The sequence below is a fragment of the Notolepis coatsorum genome, assembly GCF_963971535.1.
Source record: "Notolepis coatsorum genome assembly, chromosome: 7".
Lineage (NCBI taxonomy): Eukaryota > Metazoa > Chordata > Actinopteri > Aulopiformes > Paralepididae > Notolepis > Notolepis coatsorum.
The window spans coordinates 149,772,835-149,789,910 of record NC_140171.1 but is presented as its reverse complement, the minus strand read 5'-3'; the positions used below and the strand labels follow the sequence as shown (position 1 = coordinate 149,789,910).

The window sequence follows — 17,076 nt, the reverse complement described above, 5'->3', positions numbered from 1 at the left end:
CATTAGGGTCATGATGGTTTAAACTTAGGGATAGGGTCAGATAGGTTTAGGGTCATTAGGGTCATGATGGTTTAAAGGGATATGGTCATTAGATTAGGGTCATTAGGGTCATCATAATGAAACGTGTCAGCAGCATCTGCTGAGATAACTGGTTGGCAGCCAATTTGTAGAGACTAAGGTTCGCCAGGAGGGGGCGATGTCTGTCTTTAGAAGCGCTCCGGCTGGTGGTGCAGAGGGGCCTGCTGAGAGCTTCCTGCTCCAGGGGACCGTCACTGCAGGGATATATTATTGTGGGTATTAGAATTTCTCTAGGTTAAGAAGGAATGTATTCCATAATGTAATGTATGTAGGAATGTATCATTTCAGAATTCATATATGTTATTATTCCTATGGTCTTAGAATATATTAGTGAAAATGTGTGATGTCATGAAGTATAGAGTCTGGAGCTGCTCCGTAGACACATCGGGAAAGATTATTCTTTTGTGGTGTTTTGAGTTCAGATTTGTTGTAATACTGAACGTGTGCACTCACTGTGGAGCTGAGGCCCGGTCAGCTGGTACCGACAGGAGCTTGTGAAGAGTAGGGGCTTCCCTGGCATTCCCCTCGAGCCCCAAGGTTGGATGCTACACCAGAGGGGCTTTAACCCTTCTGTAGTGTGGTAGTGAAAGGGTTAACTGTCTGTAGTGTGATAGAGAAAGGTTAACCTTCTGTAGTGTGGTAGTGGAAGGGTTAACCTTCTGAAGTGTGGTAGTGAAAGGGTTAACCTTCTGTAGTGTGGTAGTGAAAGGTTAACCTTCTGTAGTGTGGTAGTGAAAGGTTAACCTTCTGTAGTGTGGTAGCGAAAGGTTAACCGTCTGTAGTGTGGTAGTGAAAGGGTTAACTCTAGTGTGGTAGTGAAAGGTTAACCTTCTGTAGTGTGGTAGTGAAAGGGTTAACTCTAGTGTGGTAGTGAAAGATTAACCTTCTGTAGTGTGGTAGTGAAAGGGTTAACCTTCTGTAGTGTGGTAGTGAAAGGTTAACCTACTGTAGTGTGGTAGTGAAAGGTTAACCTTCTGTAGTGTGTGGTTGTGAAAGGGTTAACTGTCTGTAGTGTGGTAGTGAAAGGGTTAACCTGATGTAGTGTGGTTGTGAAAGGGTTAACGTCTGTAGTGTGGTAGTGAAAGGGTTAACCTTCTGTAGTGTGGTTGTGAAAGGGTTAACGTCTGTAGTGTGGTAGTGAAAGGGTTAACCTTCTGTAGTGTGGTTGTGAAAGGGTTAACTGTCTGTAGTGTGGTTGTGAGAGGTTAACCTTCTGTAGTGTGGTAGTGAAAGGGTTAACTGTCTGTAGTGTGGTAGTGAAAGGGTTAACTGTCTGTAGTGTGGTAGTGAAAGGGTTAACCTTCTGTAGTGTGGTAGTGAAAGGGTTAAGTGTCTAGACAAGTCCTGTATAAATGCAGTGACTCATCGCTTGTCCCCCATGTGTCCCTCGCAGTGACTCATCGCTTGTCCCCCATGTGTCCCTCGCAGTGACTCATCGCTTGTCCCCCATGTGTCCCTCGCAGTGACTCATCGCTTGTCCCCCATGTGTCCCTCGCAGGGCGTCACCAGAAGTCTTGATGACCACGAGGCTCTTGGTCCTGAGGACGAGGTGAACAGCCATGATGACGACAGTAGCTGCCGAGTGCAGTACCACAGCAGCACCACCACCACCACCACCAACACCAACGCCGCCAACACCAACACCACCAACACCGCCAACACCAACACTGCCAACACCAACAACGGCACGGGCAACAACCGCTGGGATGACGAGTGGGACAACGAGAACAGCTCCGCCCGCCTGTTTGAGCGTTCCCGCATCAAGGCCCTGGCAGGTGAGTTCAGGGCAGGAGCTCTTGTCGTGTGTGTTGTTAACTTGGGCCTGAATCACATGTGTGGTTAACCCTTTCACTGCCGCACTACCAAAACGGTTAACCCTTTCACTGCGACAATACACAGAGGGTTAACCCTTTCACTGCCGCACTACCAAAACGGTTAATTTGGGCCTGAATCACATGTGTTGCTTGAGGCTGAATCACACATGTTGTTAATTTGGGCCTGAATCACATGTGTTGTTAACTTGGGCCTGAATCACATGTGTGTTAACTTGGGCCTGAATCACATGTTGTTAACTTGGGCCTGAATCACATGTTGTTAACTTGGGTCTGAATCACATGTTGTTAACTTGGGTCTGAATCACATGTGGTTAACTTGGGCCTGAAGCACATGTTGTTAACACTATGATCGCCGGGGACGAGTTAAGACGTCATTCCTAGCCATGCTCATTCTGCCGAAGACGCCGTAACTCGTCTTTGATGTCAATATTTCAAAAATCTGTCATCGAAATCATATTTCCTTTCGGGAGCTCTGAGATGTACTGGTGAGCTCCACTCAACTGTCTAACGGTTCGAGAGCGCCATCTGGTGGCCGATCGGCGCGCCAAACAGGAAGTGCTCATCCATATGTGCTCCGGGCACTCGCGATCGGTAGCCGGACTCCATCTCAACACACTGGATGATCAATCGCTCGCCCTAACTCAATAAACAACGTTATTTGGACGTATATAGTATTATACAACCTGGAAATGGTTCATCAGGATCAACATCCCATAATCGAAAACGGTCTACTCCATGCTGATCGTCCAACGGCGCGAGGAACATTCGGTAAGATTCAGCGTTATTTTCTAACGTATTCCATATAAACTGCTATGATGAACATATGACCCACTCTAGATGAATCATCTAACGCTGCCCACGGAATTATAAACGATCCCCCGCCCATCCGGTCATCATCAGATCATACGTAGATCATTCTAGAAGTACGTCCAGTTGAAATTTTTCATCTCGCGCCGATCGCTACCAAACTGTATTTCATCATCAATATAATGCATTTGGGGCTATAAATCAAGTTCTGGATAAAGCTGCAGAAAACGATAAAAACATACTTATACTTTAGACCATATTTTAGTATGAATATGTGAATGAAAAAGTTTAACGTTGCTACACCCTGAACAATACATATAGGACATTGAATGGGCCATAATAATGGCAATGTAGCAATAGAATTTAAAAAGTTATAGCCCTGCAAAGAAGGGGAACTTCTCCATAGACAAATAGAGCTGGCGAGGGATGGTAAATTATGAATTTAACCCATGGCGATTAAAGTGTTAACTTGGGCCTGAATCACATGTGGTTAACTTGGGCCTGAATCACATGTGGTTAACTTGGGCCTGAAGCACATGTTGTTAACTTGGGCCTGAATCACATGTGGTTAACTTGGGCCTGAATCACATGTGTGGTTAACTTGGGCCTGAATCACATGTGGTTAACTTGGGCCTGAATCACATGTGGTTAACTTGGGCCTGAAGCACATGTGTGGTTAACTTGGGCCTGACTCACATGTGGTTAACTTGGGCCTGAAGCACATGTGTGGTTAACTTGGGCCTGACTCATGTGTGTGTTAACTTGGGCCTGAATCACGTGTGTGGTTAACTTGGGCCTGACTCACATGTGGTTAACTTGGGCCTGACTCACATGTGTGTTAACTTGGGCCTGAATCACGTGTGTGGTTAACTTGGGCCTGACTCACATGTGGTTAACTTGGGCCTGAAGCACATGTTGTTAATTTGGGCCTGAATCACATGTTGTTAACTTGGGCCTGAATCACATGTGGTTAACTTGGGCCTGAATCACATGTTGTTAACTTGGGCCTGAATCACATGTTGTTAACTTGGGCCTGAATCACGTGTGTGGTTAACTTGGGCCTGAATCACGTGTCTTGTTAACTCATTCAGCGCCAGTCACAATGATAGTCGGGTTAACTCGCCATCGCTTGAGCACCAATCACGAGTATAGTCGGGTTTTAATTGTTATTTCTTTTATTAGCGATATCCATTCATTTTCATCCATCCAGCCTGATGTTATCGTTGGGAATGGGTCTGAGCTCGCAAAAGGGCAAATACCGTCGCCTACGCCTTCCAGCTGGTATTGCACTCCACAGGGAATGGTGTAGTTTCTTTTCTGGGACGATCCGAGCCGTGCGGGCGGGGTTTAAATACTCAGGCGAGGTGGGCCTGAATCACATGTATGTTGTTAACTTGGGCCTGAATCACATGTGTGGTTAATTTGGGCCTGAATCACATGTGTTGTTAACTTGGGCCTGAATCACATGTGTTGTTAACTTGGGCCTGAATCACATGTGTTGTTAACTTGGGCCTTAATCACATGTGTGTTAACTTGGGCCTGAATCACATGTGTGGTTAACTTGGGCCTGAATCACATGTGTGGTTAACTTGGGCCTGAATCACGTGTTGTTAACTTGGGCCTGAATCACATGTGTGGTTAACTTGGGCCTGAATCACATGTGTGGTTAACTTGGGCCTGAATCACATGTGTGGTTAACTTGGGCCTGAATCACACGTGTAGTTAACTTGGGCTTGAATCACATGTGTTGTTAACTTGGGCCTGAATCACATGTGTGGTTAACTTGGGCCTGAATCACATGTGACACTCAACTCATTCTATATTCTATATTGTGTTATGTAGTGTTGTATTGTATTTACTGCTGTCAAGCGACTCAAGTTTTTTCTTTTTGTACTATAAGCAGTGATGCCAGTAACGCGTTACTAAGTAACGCGTTATTGTAATCTGATAACTTTTCCCCGAAAATAGTAATCTAACGCGTTAATCTTTAAAAGCCAGTAATCTGATTGCAGTTACTTGTCCAAGTGGCTGTGCGTTACTATTTCGTTACTATCTCATCATAAATTCATAATGCAGGCGGAATGCAGTATTTTATTTCGTTTTCGACAGTCAAAAAATACAGTTTGAGCTGTTTTTCTTATTTGGGAGTGACGTCGTGTGGCAGTGAAAGGGTTAAATACACAAGAATGTGTCCCGCGGCGTGACTGGACCCTCTGTCTGTGAGTGACTCTGCTTTGGTCCAATCACATTCCCCATCCACAGTCTGCGAATCAGAGGCAGAGTAGGGCGGGTCTTCACAGCACGTCATGTGACATATGCGCCAATCGTGTGACAGCAGGGCTCCGTCGTTACAGCCTCGTCTGCACGGAGAATTCCACCCCAAAACGCTTGTCTAAACGCAAAATTAAAAGTGAAACCGCAAGACGACTTTTGCGGTTTCTGTTCAGACTTCCATCCCAAAACGCTCGTCTAAACGTAGCCTCAGTCACTACTTCACGTTTGTGTCAGCTAAGCCGGGTGAAAAAAACATTCATATGCGGAGGAAACAAAATACTGTCTACTAGGGGTGGACGGTATGGTCTAAAATTTATATCACGGTATAATTTGAAGCATAGACGGTAACGGTATATATCACGGTATCATCGTTTTTGATACATTTTTTTTTAAATTTTATATAATTTTTTTTTTTTTTATAAAATATATATATTATATAATTAGACTTGTACTTGTATTATCTGCGAGACATCGCCACCACGCAACAAGCTCCACTGTCTGTGTGTACTCTAGTAGCCTCCAGCTACGGCCAGGATTCTCCGGAGCTGCACCTGGACCTATACTCGAGTAGCCTCGAGCAGAGCTACGGCCAGGATTCTCCGGCGCTGCACCTGGACCCTATTGTATTGGTATAACGTTAGCAAGCCCTCAGCTCGAATACGCATCGAATCAGTGTTATAAGACATTGATATCAGGAGCTATCTGTAGCTACTGCATATATAACGTTAATACAACGCCTCAGTGAATTATTTAGTTCAATGGGACATTTCGTTTTGAACGGTGAACTAACTTGCGTTAACGTGAGCTAACAGGTAGCATACACGTCTCTAGTACTAGACTTTGTGGAGCGTTTGTTGATGTCAGGAGCTATCGGTAGCTGGCCGACTAGATACCGTTCGGTTAGACAATGCCCCATCATGTATTAAACTAAAAGTGAATAGTTGACTTGACTGGGTCATTTTGTAACGATAGCTAAGCTAACGTTAGCTCAGGGAGACGCCGCCGTCCTCCCGACAGCTCCTGTGTCCCGTCCCACTAGACTACTAGACCCGTGTTTACATGCGTGCGGTAGGGGCTGGCACGCCCACTGCGCGAAGCCTCCTAAATAAAATTTCCAGTTCGCACATATCTATTATCTATGACTAATTCTATCTATTTTTAGGGGCAAATGCGAGTGAAATAGTCGCGCTGTGGTTACATGACGTCATTGCTATTTTAGAGCTGCACTACCGGTTACACGGTATAGTCAAAATCCATACCGTAGAGCAAATTCATACCGTTTATACCGTATACCGTTTATACCGTCCACCCCTACTGTCTACCGCTAAAAACAGCACATCCAATTGCATTGAAAGCATCTGGAATCACAACACTAGCCGACGCTTCGACTAGGTACGGAGGACTCGGAGGTCCACCAGCCAAACAGCAAAAGAGAGAGATTGTTTCTTTCCCTTTTGATTAATGTATATTTGATGGTGGCAGAGCAAAAGCTCTTATTTGCCAGATTTACAGTTAATTTACATGTTAAAGAGAGACTGATTGTATGTTTATAGAGAGACATTTATAAAAACAATTTAATAGTTACAGTTGATATAATTGAATAGTTCAGCCTGCATTTGTTAGATGTGATACACTGGTTTTGTAAAACCACTGGCTGGCTGCTCTAATGCTGTGAGCATCATAGACTGTTGCTTTACCATACTTGATGGTACAGAAGCTGAAGCACTAGTTTAACAATTTACGTTATGTGCAGAGAAACAAGTTAAAAACAATTTATGCACTTTCAATAAATCGTTTAAAAAAAACTGTTGGGGGAACGACGACGACTTCGTAACCTAGTTACTTTCAAAGTAACTAAGTTACTCTGATAATCAAGTAATCAGTAAAGTAACTTAGATTACTTTTTAAAGGAGTAATCAGTAATCAGTAATCAGATTACTTTTACAAGTAATCTGTGGCATCACACAATAGGTGCTAGGGGAACAGCTTGGGCCCCTGTTGCTAGGGGAACAGTGTGGGCCCCTGTTGCTAGGGGAACATCTTGGACCCCTGTTGCTAGGGGAACATCTTGGACCCCTGTTGCTAGGGGAACATCTTGGGCCCCTGTTGCTAGGGGAACAGCTTGGCAAGTAAAAGTATATTATATCATGTATTATACTAATTTATGTTATATCAAGTAAAATTTATGGAAGAAAAAATGTTTAATGTAAGGGGGTAGGGATCAATAAGCTTAGCTTCCCTCTACTCCTTTTTTGAACATGACAACTAACTAACTACATTGCTCTTGACTTTTTGTTTATAATTTATTTTTCATTATGATTGTTCTGTTTGACGGAGCTTTATAGTGTGATTTGTTTGGAGGCATGTGGAGAATAAATGTTAAAAATAAACTTTTTCATTCATTCATTCATTCTAGAAGACACAGGAGTTCTCACAACGGGACACAGACAAACACTCAACTCATTCTGAGCACTGGAAGTTGATATGTACTATGTTTGTGTTGCACTCAGACAGGACACTGCTGTAGAGGCAGAGCATCAATGAATGTCTATGAATTATGCATTCAATGGATTCCTGACTATTCTACAGGAAGACAACAAGCCCGATAGTCTAACAACGCCTCAGGCAATCAATGAAGCAGCTAACGTTAAATAAGCTTCCTAGCTGCTAGCTTTGACATCCAAATAGCTAAGATCAGTTAATCTTTGCTACTCAATATTTCAGTTAGCTGTCGTGACGTCATCGGAATGCCACGTTGGCGACGGCCTGCGTTGTGTGGCGTGTGAAGGCCTTGGCACAAGACAGCATGTGTAGCTAAATATTGAGTAGCAAACATTCAATGACATGGCAGTAATCGCGATACATTTATATGCAAAGAGGATATGGCAAAGCTCCTGTGTTGCTGGTGAATGACATTTTTGGGGGTATTTTTGGACAGGGGTCAGGTTTTCCTTACGTTAAGTCAGTACTAAAAGCTGACTGGAGATTTGAAAACATGACTATATGTAATGTTAATGTTGTTATAAATATGCGACACACATTACATTTTCTTTCTTTCTTTTTGTTTAAATCAACTACAGTATAGACATTTTCAGAAGCATTCTGTTGCTAGGGGAACAGTGTGGGCCCCTGTTGCTAGGGGAACAGTGTGGGCCCCTGTTGCTAGGGGAACAGTGTGGGCCCCTGTTGCTAGGGGAACAGCATGGGCCCCTTTTGCTGCTTTGGGCCCTGTTGCTAGGGGAACAGCGTGGGCCCCTGTTGCTAGGGGTACATCTTGGGCCCCTGTTGCTAGGGGAACAGCGTGGGCCCCTGTTGCTAGGGGTACATCTTGGGCCCCTGTTGCTAGGGGAACAGCGTGGGCCCCTGTTGCTAGGGGAACAGCGTGGGCCCCTGTTGCTAGGGGAATAGCTTGGGCCCCTGTTGCTAGGGGAACAGCTTGGGCCCCTGTTGCTAGGGGAACAGTGTGGGCCCCTGTTGCTAGGGGAACATCTTGGACCCCTGTTGCTAGGGGAACATCTTGGACCCCTGTTGCTAGGGGAACATCTTGGGCCCCTGTTGCTAGGGGAACAGCTTGGGCCCCTGTTGCTAGGGGAACATCTTGGGCCCCTGTTGCTAGGGGAACATCTTGGGCCTCTGTTTATGTTCTGTCAGCAGCTGTATTCACCTCTTAACCGTCCTGCATATTTAGCATAAAAACGCCTGTGGATTGCATCATACCCAAAGTCATTTGAAAGCTATTCTTGAACCATTTATAGCACATCATGCATGAGCCTGGCCTCTTTTGAAAGGAAACATTCTGAATCTTCCTCCACAACAGGAAGAATCACTCTGAGTGATACTGTAATAGAGTTATTTTGTAAACGGATGCCTGCAAAAGAGTTCCAGCTGAGAGGTATTAGCACAACACAATGGTTCCATAGCCTGAAGTCTTATCTAGTGCAGGTCCAACGTTGATAACAATACCACAGAAAATGTGTGTTTTACACATGTTTTTCTAATGGTATGTATCGGTATATTTATCCAAAATGGCCATTGGCACCAACGCATTGACACGACTCCAGACATGTCGAGCAAGTCTTCTTCTTTCGCCAGAGGAAAAAAACATTATATCCTCGGAATATATCCCTCGTGTAAGATATCGTCATTTCCAGAATTTCATTGGCTACAAATACGGTCAATAATTGTCACCGTCAGAGAGGTGACTGGTTTGGTCACCGGGAGGCGAAACCGGAGGCGGCCACTTTTTCCTAAACTGACGCTCGTTGGCTGTTTGATCTTATAAGCCAAAATTGGAAGCACGTAATAGGCCGAGTAGGGTGTCAATCAAGTGACGGCCATTTTAGCCTTCAACCGATGTGTTGGTTGATAGACATGAATAACACAGCGTGACGGCGACAGACACGGCCGTCAGAACGTTAAGAGGTTTTGGACAAACATGGAACAGGAAACGGGAAACACAAAGGGGCCCGTTTAGAAGGTGTCTGTTGTCGAGTTAGAAGAGGTCGACAGCAGAGTCTTGCAAAGAAGCTGACAACAATAAATACCAAAGTCTTTGCACTCTACACAAAAAGTCCTGATTGGCTAGCTACTGATTCTTACAGCATTGGAATGCAATTCCTTGGCCCTACTGTAGTAGACTCAGTAACTCCGCTGTGGCCGTCCCTCCCATTCCCACAAGTTACCTCCCGTCCCTCCCCCACGAGTCCCACCCCGTGATTCAATAAGAAGAAACCCCCCCGTCCCCGTCTTCTCCCAGGAACACACGCTGTCATATTTAGACACCAACAACAACCATTCATGTTAAACCACTTTCCAGAATAAGTAGCTCTATTGGTATATATTAATAATAATAATAATAATAATAATAATAATAATAATAATAATAATAATAATAATAATAATAATAATAATAATAATAATAATAATAATAATAATAATAACAATAATAATAATAATAATAATAATAATAATAATAATAATAATAATAATAATAATAATAATAATTATTATTATTATTATTATTATTATTATTATTATTATTATTATTATTAATAGATTGAATTTGTAATGCACTTTTTGTTCGCTGGGATCCCAAAGTGCTACACTACAGGGTTAAAACATAGTTAAACAAAATAAAATAGTTATTAGTAAAACAAATAAAATAAAATACAGAATAAAAATAAGATAAAAATAGAACATAGTTAATTAAAAACATAGTATAAACAGAACATTTGAAAACAACAGCACAAGAAAATTTAAATAAAAAGCTAACAGTCAAAGGCCTTTTTGAACAGGTAGGTTTTCAGGCCTGCTTTAAAAGAGTCCAGGCTCTGTGGTGCCCTCAGCTGGATGGGGAGGCTGTTCCACAGGCGTGGTGCAGCCGTGCAGAAGGCTCTGTCACCCATGGTGCAGAGCCGGGTATTGGGGACCTGAAGGAGCAGGCTACCTGCGGATCTGAGGGTGCGGGTGGAGGATTGTGGAGTGATGAGTTCCTGAAGGTAGAGGGGTGCATGTCCGTTTATGCAGTTATGGGTGATCATCAGGATTTTGTAATTGATCCGGGATGAGACGGGGAGCCAGTGTAGTGAGTGGATGATGGGGGCTATTAGAATAGAATAGCTATTAGAATAGCCAAAACCGTGTTCTGTCTAGCCAGCTATATTTCCGGCCGGTCGTCCACTCTGACTATATCCATCCACATTTCTGCTCGAAGTAACGTTAAAAGGAGCACTTCGTCCAAAAAACAATGCTGATTTATTTTGCACATAATCTCACACACATCCAAAAACTCTAAACGGTTTTTCACACATTCATTTAGTTTGACAGTTATTGAGAGTCAATTTGTTTGAATGACAAGTGATATCATTGGGGACATTGAATCCTTGTTGTGTTAATTCAGCTCAATGGAATAATATAAAACAAGGTATTGCTATGTTTTCATCTACATCATTTCATGGTGTAAGAGTTCAGCCAGGCCTTAGTTTAAATGATCTCTGCTCCTTCATGGAGGTTTTTCGTTCAGCCAGGCCTTAGTTTAAATGATCTCTGCTCCTTGAGGTTTGAGTTCAGCCAGGCCTTAGTTTAAATGATCTCTGCTCCTTGAGTTCAGACAGGCCAAATTATTAGATTAAATATGTGGTTTTGGGAGAGAAATATGAAACTTGGAGCTGAATAAACAAACTGTCCTCAGAGGAGAATCTAATCCCTGGAACACAGTGAAGCTAGAAGCTACCTGAAGGTGAAGCTATAAGCTACTTGAAGGTGAAGCTAGAAGCTACCTGAAGGTGAAGCTAGAAGCTACTTGAAGGTGAAGCTAGACGCTACCTGAAAGTGAAGCTAGAAGCTACCTGAAGGTGAAGCTAGAAGCTACCTGAAGGTGAAGCTATAAGCTACTTGAAGGTGAAGCTAGAAGCTACCTGAAGGTGAAGCTAGAAGCTACTTGAAGGTGAAGCTAGACGCTACCTGAAGGTGAAGCTAGACGCTACCTGAAGGTGAAGCTAGAAGCTACCTGAAGGTGAAGCTAGACGCTACCTGAAGGTGAAGCTAGAAGCTACCTGAAGGTGAAGCTAGAAGCTACCTGAAGGTGAAGCTAGAAGCTACGTGAAGGTGAAGCTAGACGCTACCTGAAGGTGAAGCTAGAAGCTACCTGAAGGTGAAGCTAGAAGCTACCTGAAGGTGAAGCTAGAAGCTACTTGAAGGTGAAGCTAGAAGCTACTTGAAGGTGAAGCTAGAAGCTACCTGAAGGTGAAGCTAGAAGCTACCTGAAGGTGAAGCTAGAAGCTACCTGAAGGTGAAGCTAGAAGCTACCTGAAGGTGAAGCTAGAAGCTCACTGAAGGTGAAGCTAGAAGCTACTTAAAGGTGAAGCTAGAAGCTACTTGAAGGTGAAGCTAGAAGCTACCTGAAGGTGAAGCTAGAAGCTACCTGAAGGTGAAGCTAGAAGCTACCTGAAGGTGAAGCTAGACGCTACTTGAAGGTGAAGCTAGACGCTACCTGAAGGTGAAGCTAGAAGCTACCTGAAGGTGAAGCTAGAAGCTACCTGAAGGTGAAGCTAGAAGCTACCTGAAGGTGAAGCTAGAAGCTACCTGAAGGTGAAGCTAGAAGCTACTTGAAGGTGAAGCTAGAAGCTACCTGAAGGTGAAGCTAGAAGCTACTTGAAGGTGAAGCTAGACGCTACCTGAAGGTGAAGCTAGAAGCTACTTGAAGGTGAAGCTAGAAGCTACTTGAAGGTGAAGCTAGAAGCTACTTGAAGGTGAAGCTAGAAGCTACCTGAAGGTGAAGCTAGAAGCTACCTGAAGGTGAAGCTAGACGCTACCTGAAGGTGAAGCTAGAAGCTACTTGAAGGTGAAGCTAGAAGCTACCTGAAGGTGAAGCTAGAAGCTACCTGAAGGTGAAGCTAGAAGCTACCTGAAGGTGAAGCTAGAAGCTACCTGAAGGTGAAGCTAGAAGCTACTTGAAGGTGAAGCTAGAAGCTACCTGAAGGTGAAGCTAGAAGCTACCTGAAGGTGAAGCTAGAAGCTACCTGAAGGTGAAGCTAGAAGCTACCTGAAGGTGAAGCTAGAAGCTACTTGAAGGTGAAGCTAGAAGCTACTTGAAGGTGAAGCTAGAAGCTACCTGAAGGTGAAGCTAGAAGCTACCTGAAGGTGAAGCTAGAAGCTACCTGAAGGTGAAGCTAGAAGCTACCTGAAGGTGAAGCTAGACGCTACCTGAAGGTGAAGCTAGAAGCTACTTGAAGGTGAAGCTAGACGCTACCTGAAGGTGAAGTTAGAAGCTACCTGAAGGTGAAGCTAGAAGCTACCTGAAGGTGAAGCTAGAAGCTACCTGAAGGTGAAGCTAGACGCTACCTGACGGTGAAGCTAGAAGCTACCTGAAGGTGAAGCTAGAAGCTACCTGAAGGTGAAGCTAGAAGCTACCTGAAGGTGAAGCTAGAAGCTACCTGAAGGTGAAGCTAGAAAGCTACCTGAAGGTGAAGCTAGAAAGCTACCTGAAGGTGAAGCTAGATGCTACCTGAAGGTGAAGCTAGAAGCTACCTGAAGGTGAAGCTAGACGCTACCTGAAGGTGAAGCTAGACGCTACCTGAAGGTGAAGCTAGAAGCTACCTGAAGGTGAAGCTAGAAGCTACCTGAAGGTGAAGCTAGAAGCTACTTGAAGGTGAACCTAGAAGCTACCTGAAGGTGAAGCTAGAAGCTACCTGAAGGTGAAGCTAGAAGCTACCTGAAGGTGAAGCTAGAAGCTACCTGAAGGTGAAGCTAGACGCTACCTGAAGGTGAAGCTAGAAGCTACCTGAAGATGAAGCTAGACGCTACCTGAAGGTGAAGCTAGACGCTACCTGAAGGTGAAGCTAGAAGCTACCTGAAGGTGAAGCTAGAAGCTACTTGAAGGTGAAGCTAGGGTTTCAATAATCTTTTTTTAAATGTATTTTCGATTTACACAAGAAATAATAATTCTAAGAATGCCATGAGTGGTAAATATGTTTTTTTGTAAACTAATTGTACACAAATGTGTAAACAACAGTCTCTCCCCAGACTGCGTATTGCACCTTTAACAAGGAGCAGTCCCTCCTGCCCGCCTGTGAGCTCATAGAGCTGGTGTTGTGACCGGAGAGGAGGCGGAAAATAGAAACTGGAAGAGTGTTTCTCGGGTGCTTTTTTTTTTTTTTTTTTTTTTGCCAGAGACCACAGTCTGTTTTGAGCTGGAGGACGGAGAACACGGCCTGGGGCTGTTCTGCTCCTGCTCCTCACATGATGCTGTTTTCCTGCATTCCTGACGGCAGAACAGATGCCTCTCTCCGCCCTCCCTGCATCCCTCCATCGATCAGCCTCACAGCCCTGAGACCCAGGACGGCTAGAGGCTAGAGTGGCTGCAGCAACGTTCTTTTATGTATTTGTCTCTTTGTTTGTTATTTATTTATTCATTTATTTATGTATTTACTTATCCATTTATTTATTTCAGAGGCACAGAAGAGCTGAGGATCCATGGGATCGTCTTAAACGACCTACAGATACAGATACAGAAACAGATACAGATACATCACTGGCATCACTTATATTTACCATCTTCCACCAGATGTGCCCCGGACCAATGTAAAAATTGGCTGGGGGGCGCATTATAAATGAAAAGCATATCAGAATCAGACAAAGATTGAATCAGAAAGAGGTCCAGGTGCATGCTAACCTAGCTTAGCACAAGGACTGGAAGCAGTAGAGAGCATTGATTGATTGATTGAAAAGTTTATTAACAGATTGCAGAATGGGTACAGTACAGTACAGCTCAATACATACAATTGTTAAGGGGATGCAGACCAGAGAAAGACTTTCGTCTTGTTTACATCAGGGTCCCCCATTTTCAATTCATCATAAAAGCAGCTAGCCTAGCTTGGCACAAGGACTGGAAGCAGTAGGGAGCAGCTAGCCTAGCTTAGCACAAGGACTGGAAGCAGTAGGGAGCAGCTAGCCTAGCTTAGCACAAGGACTGGAAGCAGTAGGGAGCAGCTAACCTAGCTTAGCACAAGGACTGGAAGCAGTAGAGAGCAGCTAGCCTAGCTTAGCACAAGGACTGGAAGCAGTAGGGAGCAGCTAGCCTAGCTTAGCACAAGGACTGGAAGCAGTAGGGAGCAGCTAACCTAGCTTAGCACAAGGACTGGAAGCAGTAGAGAGCAGCTAGCCTAGCTTGGCACAAGGACTGGAAGCAGTAGGGAGCAGCTAGCCTAGCTTAGCACAAGGACTGGAAGCAGTAGGTAGCAGCTAGCCTAGCTTAGCACAAGGACTGGAAGCAGTAGGGAGCAGCTAGCCTAGCTTAGCACAAGGACTGGAAGCAGTAGGGAGCAGCTAGCCTAGCTTAGCACAAGGACTGGAAGCAGTAGGGAGCAGCTAACCTAGCTTAGCACAAGGACTGGAAGCAGTAGGGAGCAGCTAACCTAGCTTAGCACAAGGACTGGAAGCAGTAGGGAGCAGCTAACCTAGCTCCGCTCAGACTGAGCTCAGTAGTGAAGAAATTGTCAAAGAATCTCCTTTGTTTGTTCTAAAATATTAGCTTAAATCTCACACCTATGGGGGACAATTTTGCTCACACAAGATTTTTATGATTTAAATTTTAATGTAATTAAATACCTTTTGGAACTCTAGCCCTATTGCTTACTTACCAGTGGTGGTGTTGATCACTAGAGTCCTTTCTCAGCACAATCCATGCTGTTCCTCGTACTAGCTCTGGCTAATTAACCACAAACCAATGCAAAGTCAATGGGGTCGAGCTCCTGTCTGTACGGGATCATCCCTATGCTCCCCGGGTCCTATGTTCCCCGGGTCCTATGTTCCCCGGGTTCTATGTTCCCCGCTTTGATTGATTAATAGATTGAACATTTTATAATTTTTTATTATTTTATTAATTATTAATGTCCGCCTTGTTTCGAACGGTTAAGCTTAGGCCCTCTTTCGAACTGGTTAAGGTTAGAGTTTGGAATCAGGGCTGGTGGTCTAAAACTTTCAATCAATCAATCAATCAAAGCGGGGAACATAGAACCCGGGGAACATAGGACCCGGGGAACATAGACATGCTCCCGTCTGTACAAGCTGACTTGTACTGAAATCTACTTTGTCTGCACTGTGGAGTCATTTCAGCTAGCCTCAGTCAGCTTGTACAGGCAGGAGCCTGACCCCATTGACCTTGCATTGGATTGTAGCTAACTATCTGGAGCTAGTATGAGGAACAGCATGGATTGTAGCGAACTATCTGGATCTAGTATGAGGAACAGCATGGATTGTAGATAACTATCTGGAGCTAGTATGAGGAACAGCATGGATTGTAGCTAACTATCTGGAGCTAGTATGAGGAACAGCATGGATTGTAGATAACTATCTGGAGCTAGTATGAGGAACAGCATGGATTGTAGCTAACTATCTGGAGCTAGTATGAGGAACAGCATGGATTGTAGATAACTATCTGGAGCTAGTATGAGGAACAGCATGGATTGTAGATAACTATCTGGAGCTAGTATGAGGAACAGCATGGATTGTAGATAACTATCTGGAGCTAGTATGAGGAACAGCATGGATTGTAGATAACTATCTGGAGCTAGTATGAGGAACAGCATGGATTGTAGATAACTATCTGGAGCTAGTATGAGGAACAGCATGGATTGTAGCTAACTATCTGGAGCTAGTATGAGGAACAGCATGGATTGTAGCTAACTATCTGGAGCTAGTATGAGGAACAGCATGGATTGTAGCTAACTATCTGGAGCTAGTATGAGGAACAGCATGGATTGTAGCTAACTATCTGGAGCTAGTATGAGGAACAGCATGGATTGTAGCTAACTATCTGGAGCTAGTATGAGGAACAGCATGGATTGTAGCTAACTATCTGGAGCTAGTATGAGGAACAGCATGGATTGTAGCTAACTATCTGGATCTAGTATGAGGAACAGTATGGATTGTGGCTAACTATCTGGAGCTAGTATGAGGGGGAGCATGTCTATGTTCCCCGGGTTCTATGTTCCCCGCTTTGATTGATTGATAGATTGAAAATTTTAGACCACCAGCCCTGATTCCAAACTCTAACCTTAACCAGTTCGAACGAGGGCCTAAGCTTAACCGTTCGAAACAAGGCGGACATTAATAATTAATAAAATAATAAAAATTTATAAAATATTCAATCTATTAATCAATCAAAGCGGGGAACATAGAACCCGGGGAACATAGGACCCGGGGAGCATAGGGATGATCCCGTATGAGGAACAGCTTGGATTGTAGCTAACTATCTGGAGCTAGTATGAGGAACAGCATGGATTGTAGCTAACTATCTGGAGCTAGTATGAGGAACAGCATGGATTGTAGCTAACTATCTGGAGCTAGTATGAGGAACAGCATGGATTGTAGCTAACTATCTGGAGCTAGTATGAGGAACAGTATGGATTGTGGCTAACTATCTGGAGCTAGTATGAGGAACAGCATGGATTGTAGATAACTATCTGGAGCTAGTATGAGGAACAGCATGGATTGTAGCTAACTATCTGGAGCTAGTATGAGGAACAGCATGGATTGTAGCTAACTATCTGGAGCTAGTATGAGGAACAGCATGGATTGTAGC

At 44.0% G+C, this 17,076-nt stretch overlaps 1 protein-coding gene across 1 annotated transcript in view; it reads left to right on the top strand.

The window, feature by feature from the left end:
- Positions 1 to 1,663: 1,663 nt before the first annotated feature.
- Positions 1,664 to 17,076, top strand: part of LOC311231805 (spectrin beta chain, non-erythrocytic 1-like) — a gene marked incomplete at its 5' end in the record, with an annotated part of 86,172 nt that continues 70,759 nt past the window's right edge. The window contains 1 exon segment of the mRNA XM_084318429.1: positions 1,664 to 1,853. Within this exon segment, the coding sequence (XP_084174555.1) occupies positions 1,664 to 1,853 (190 nt within the window).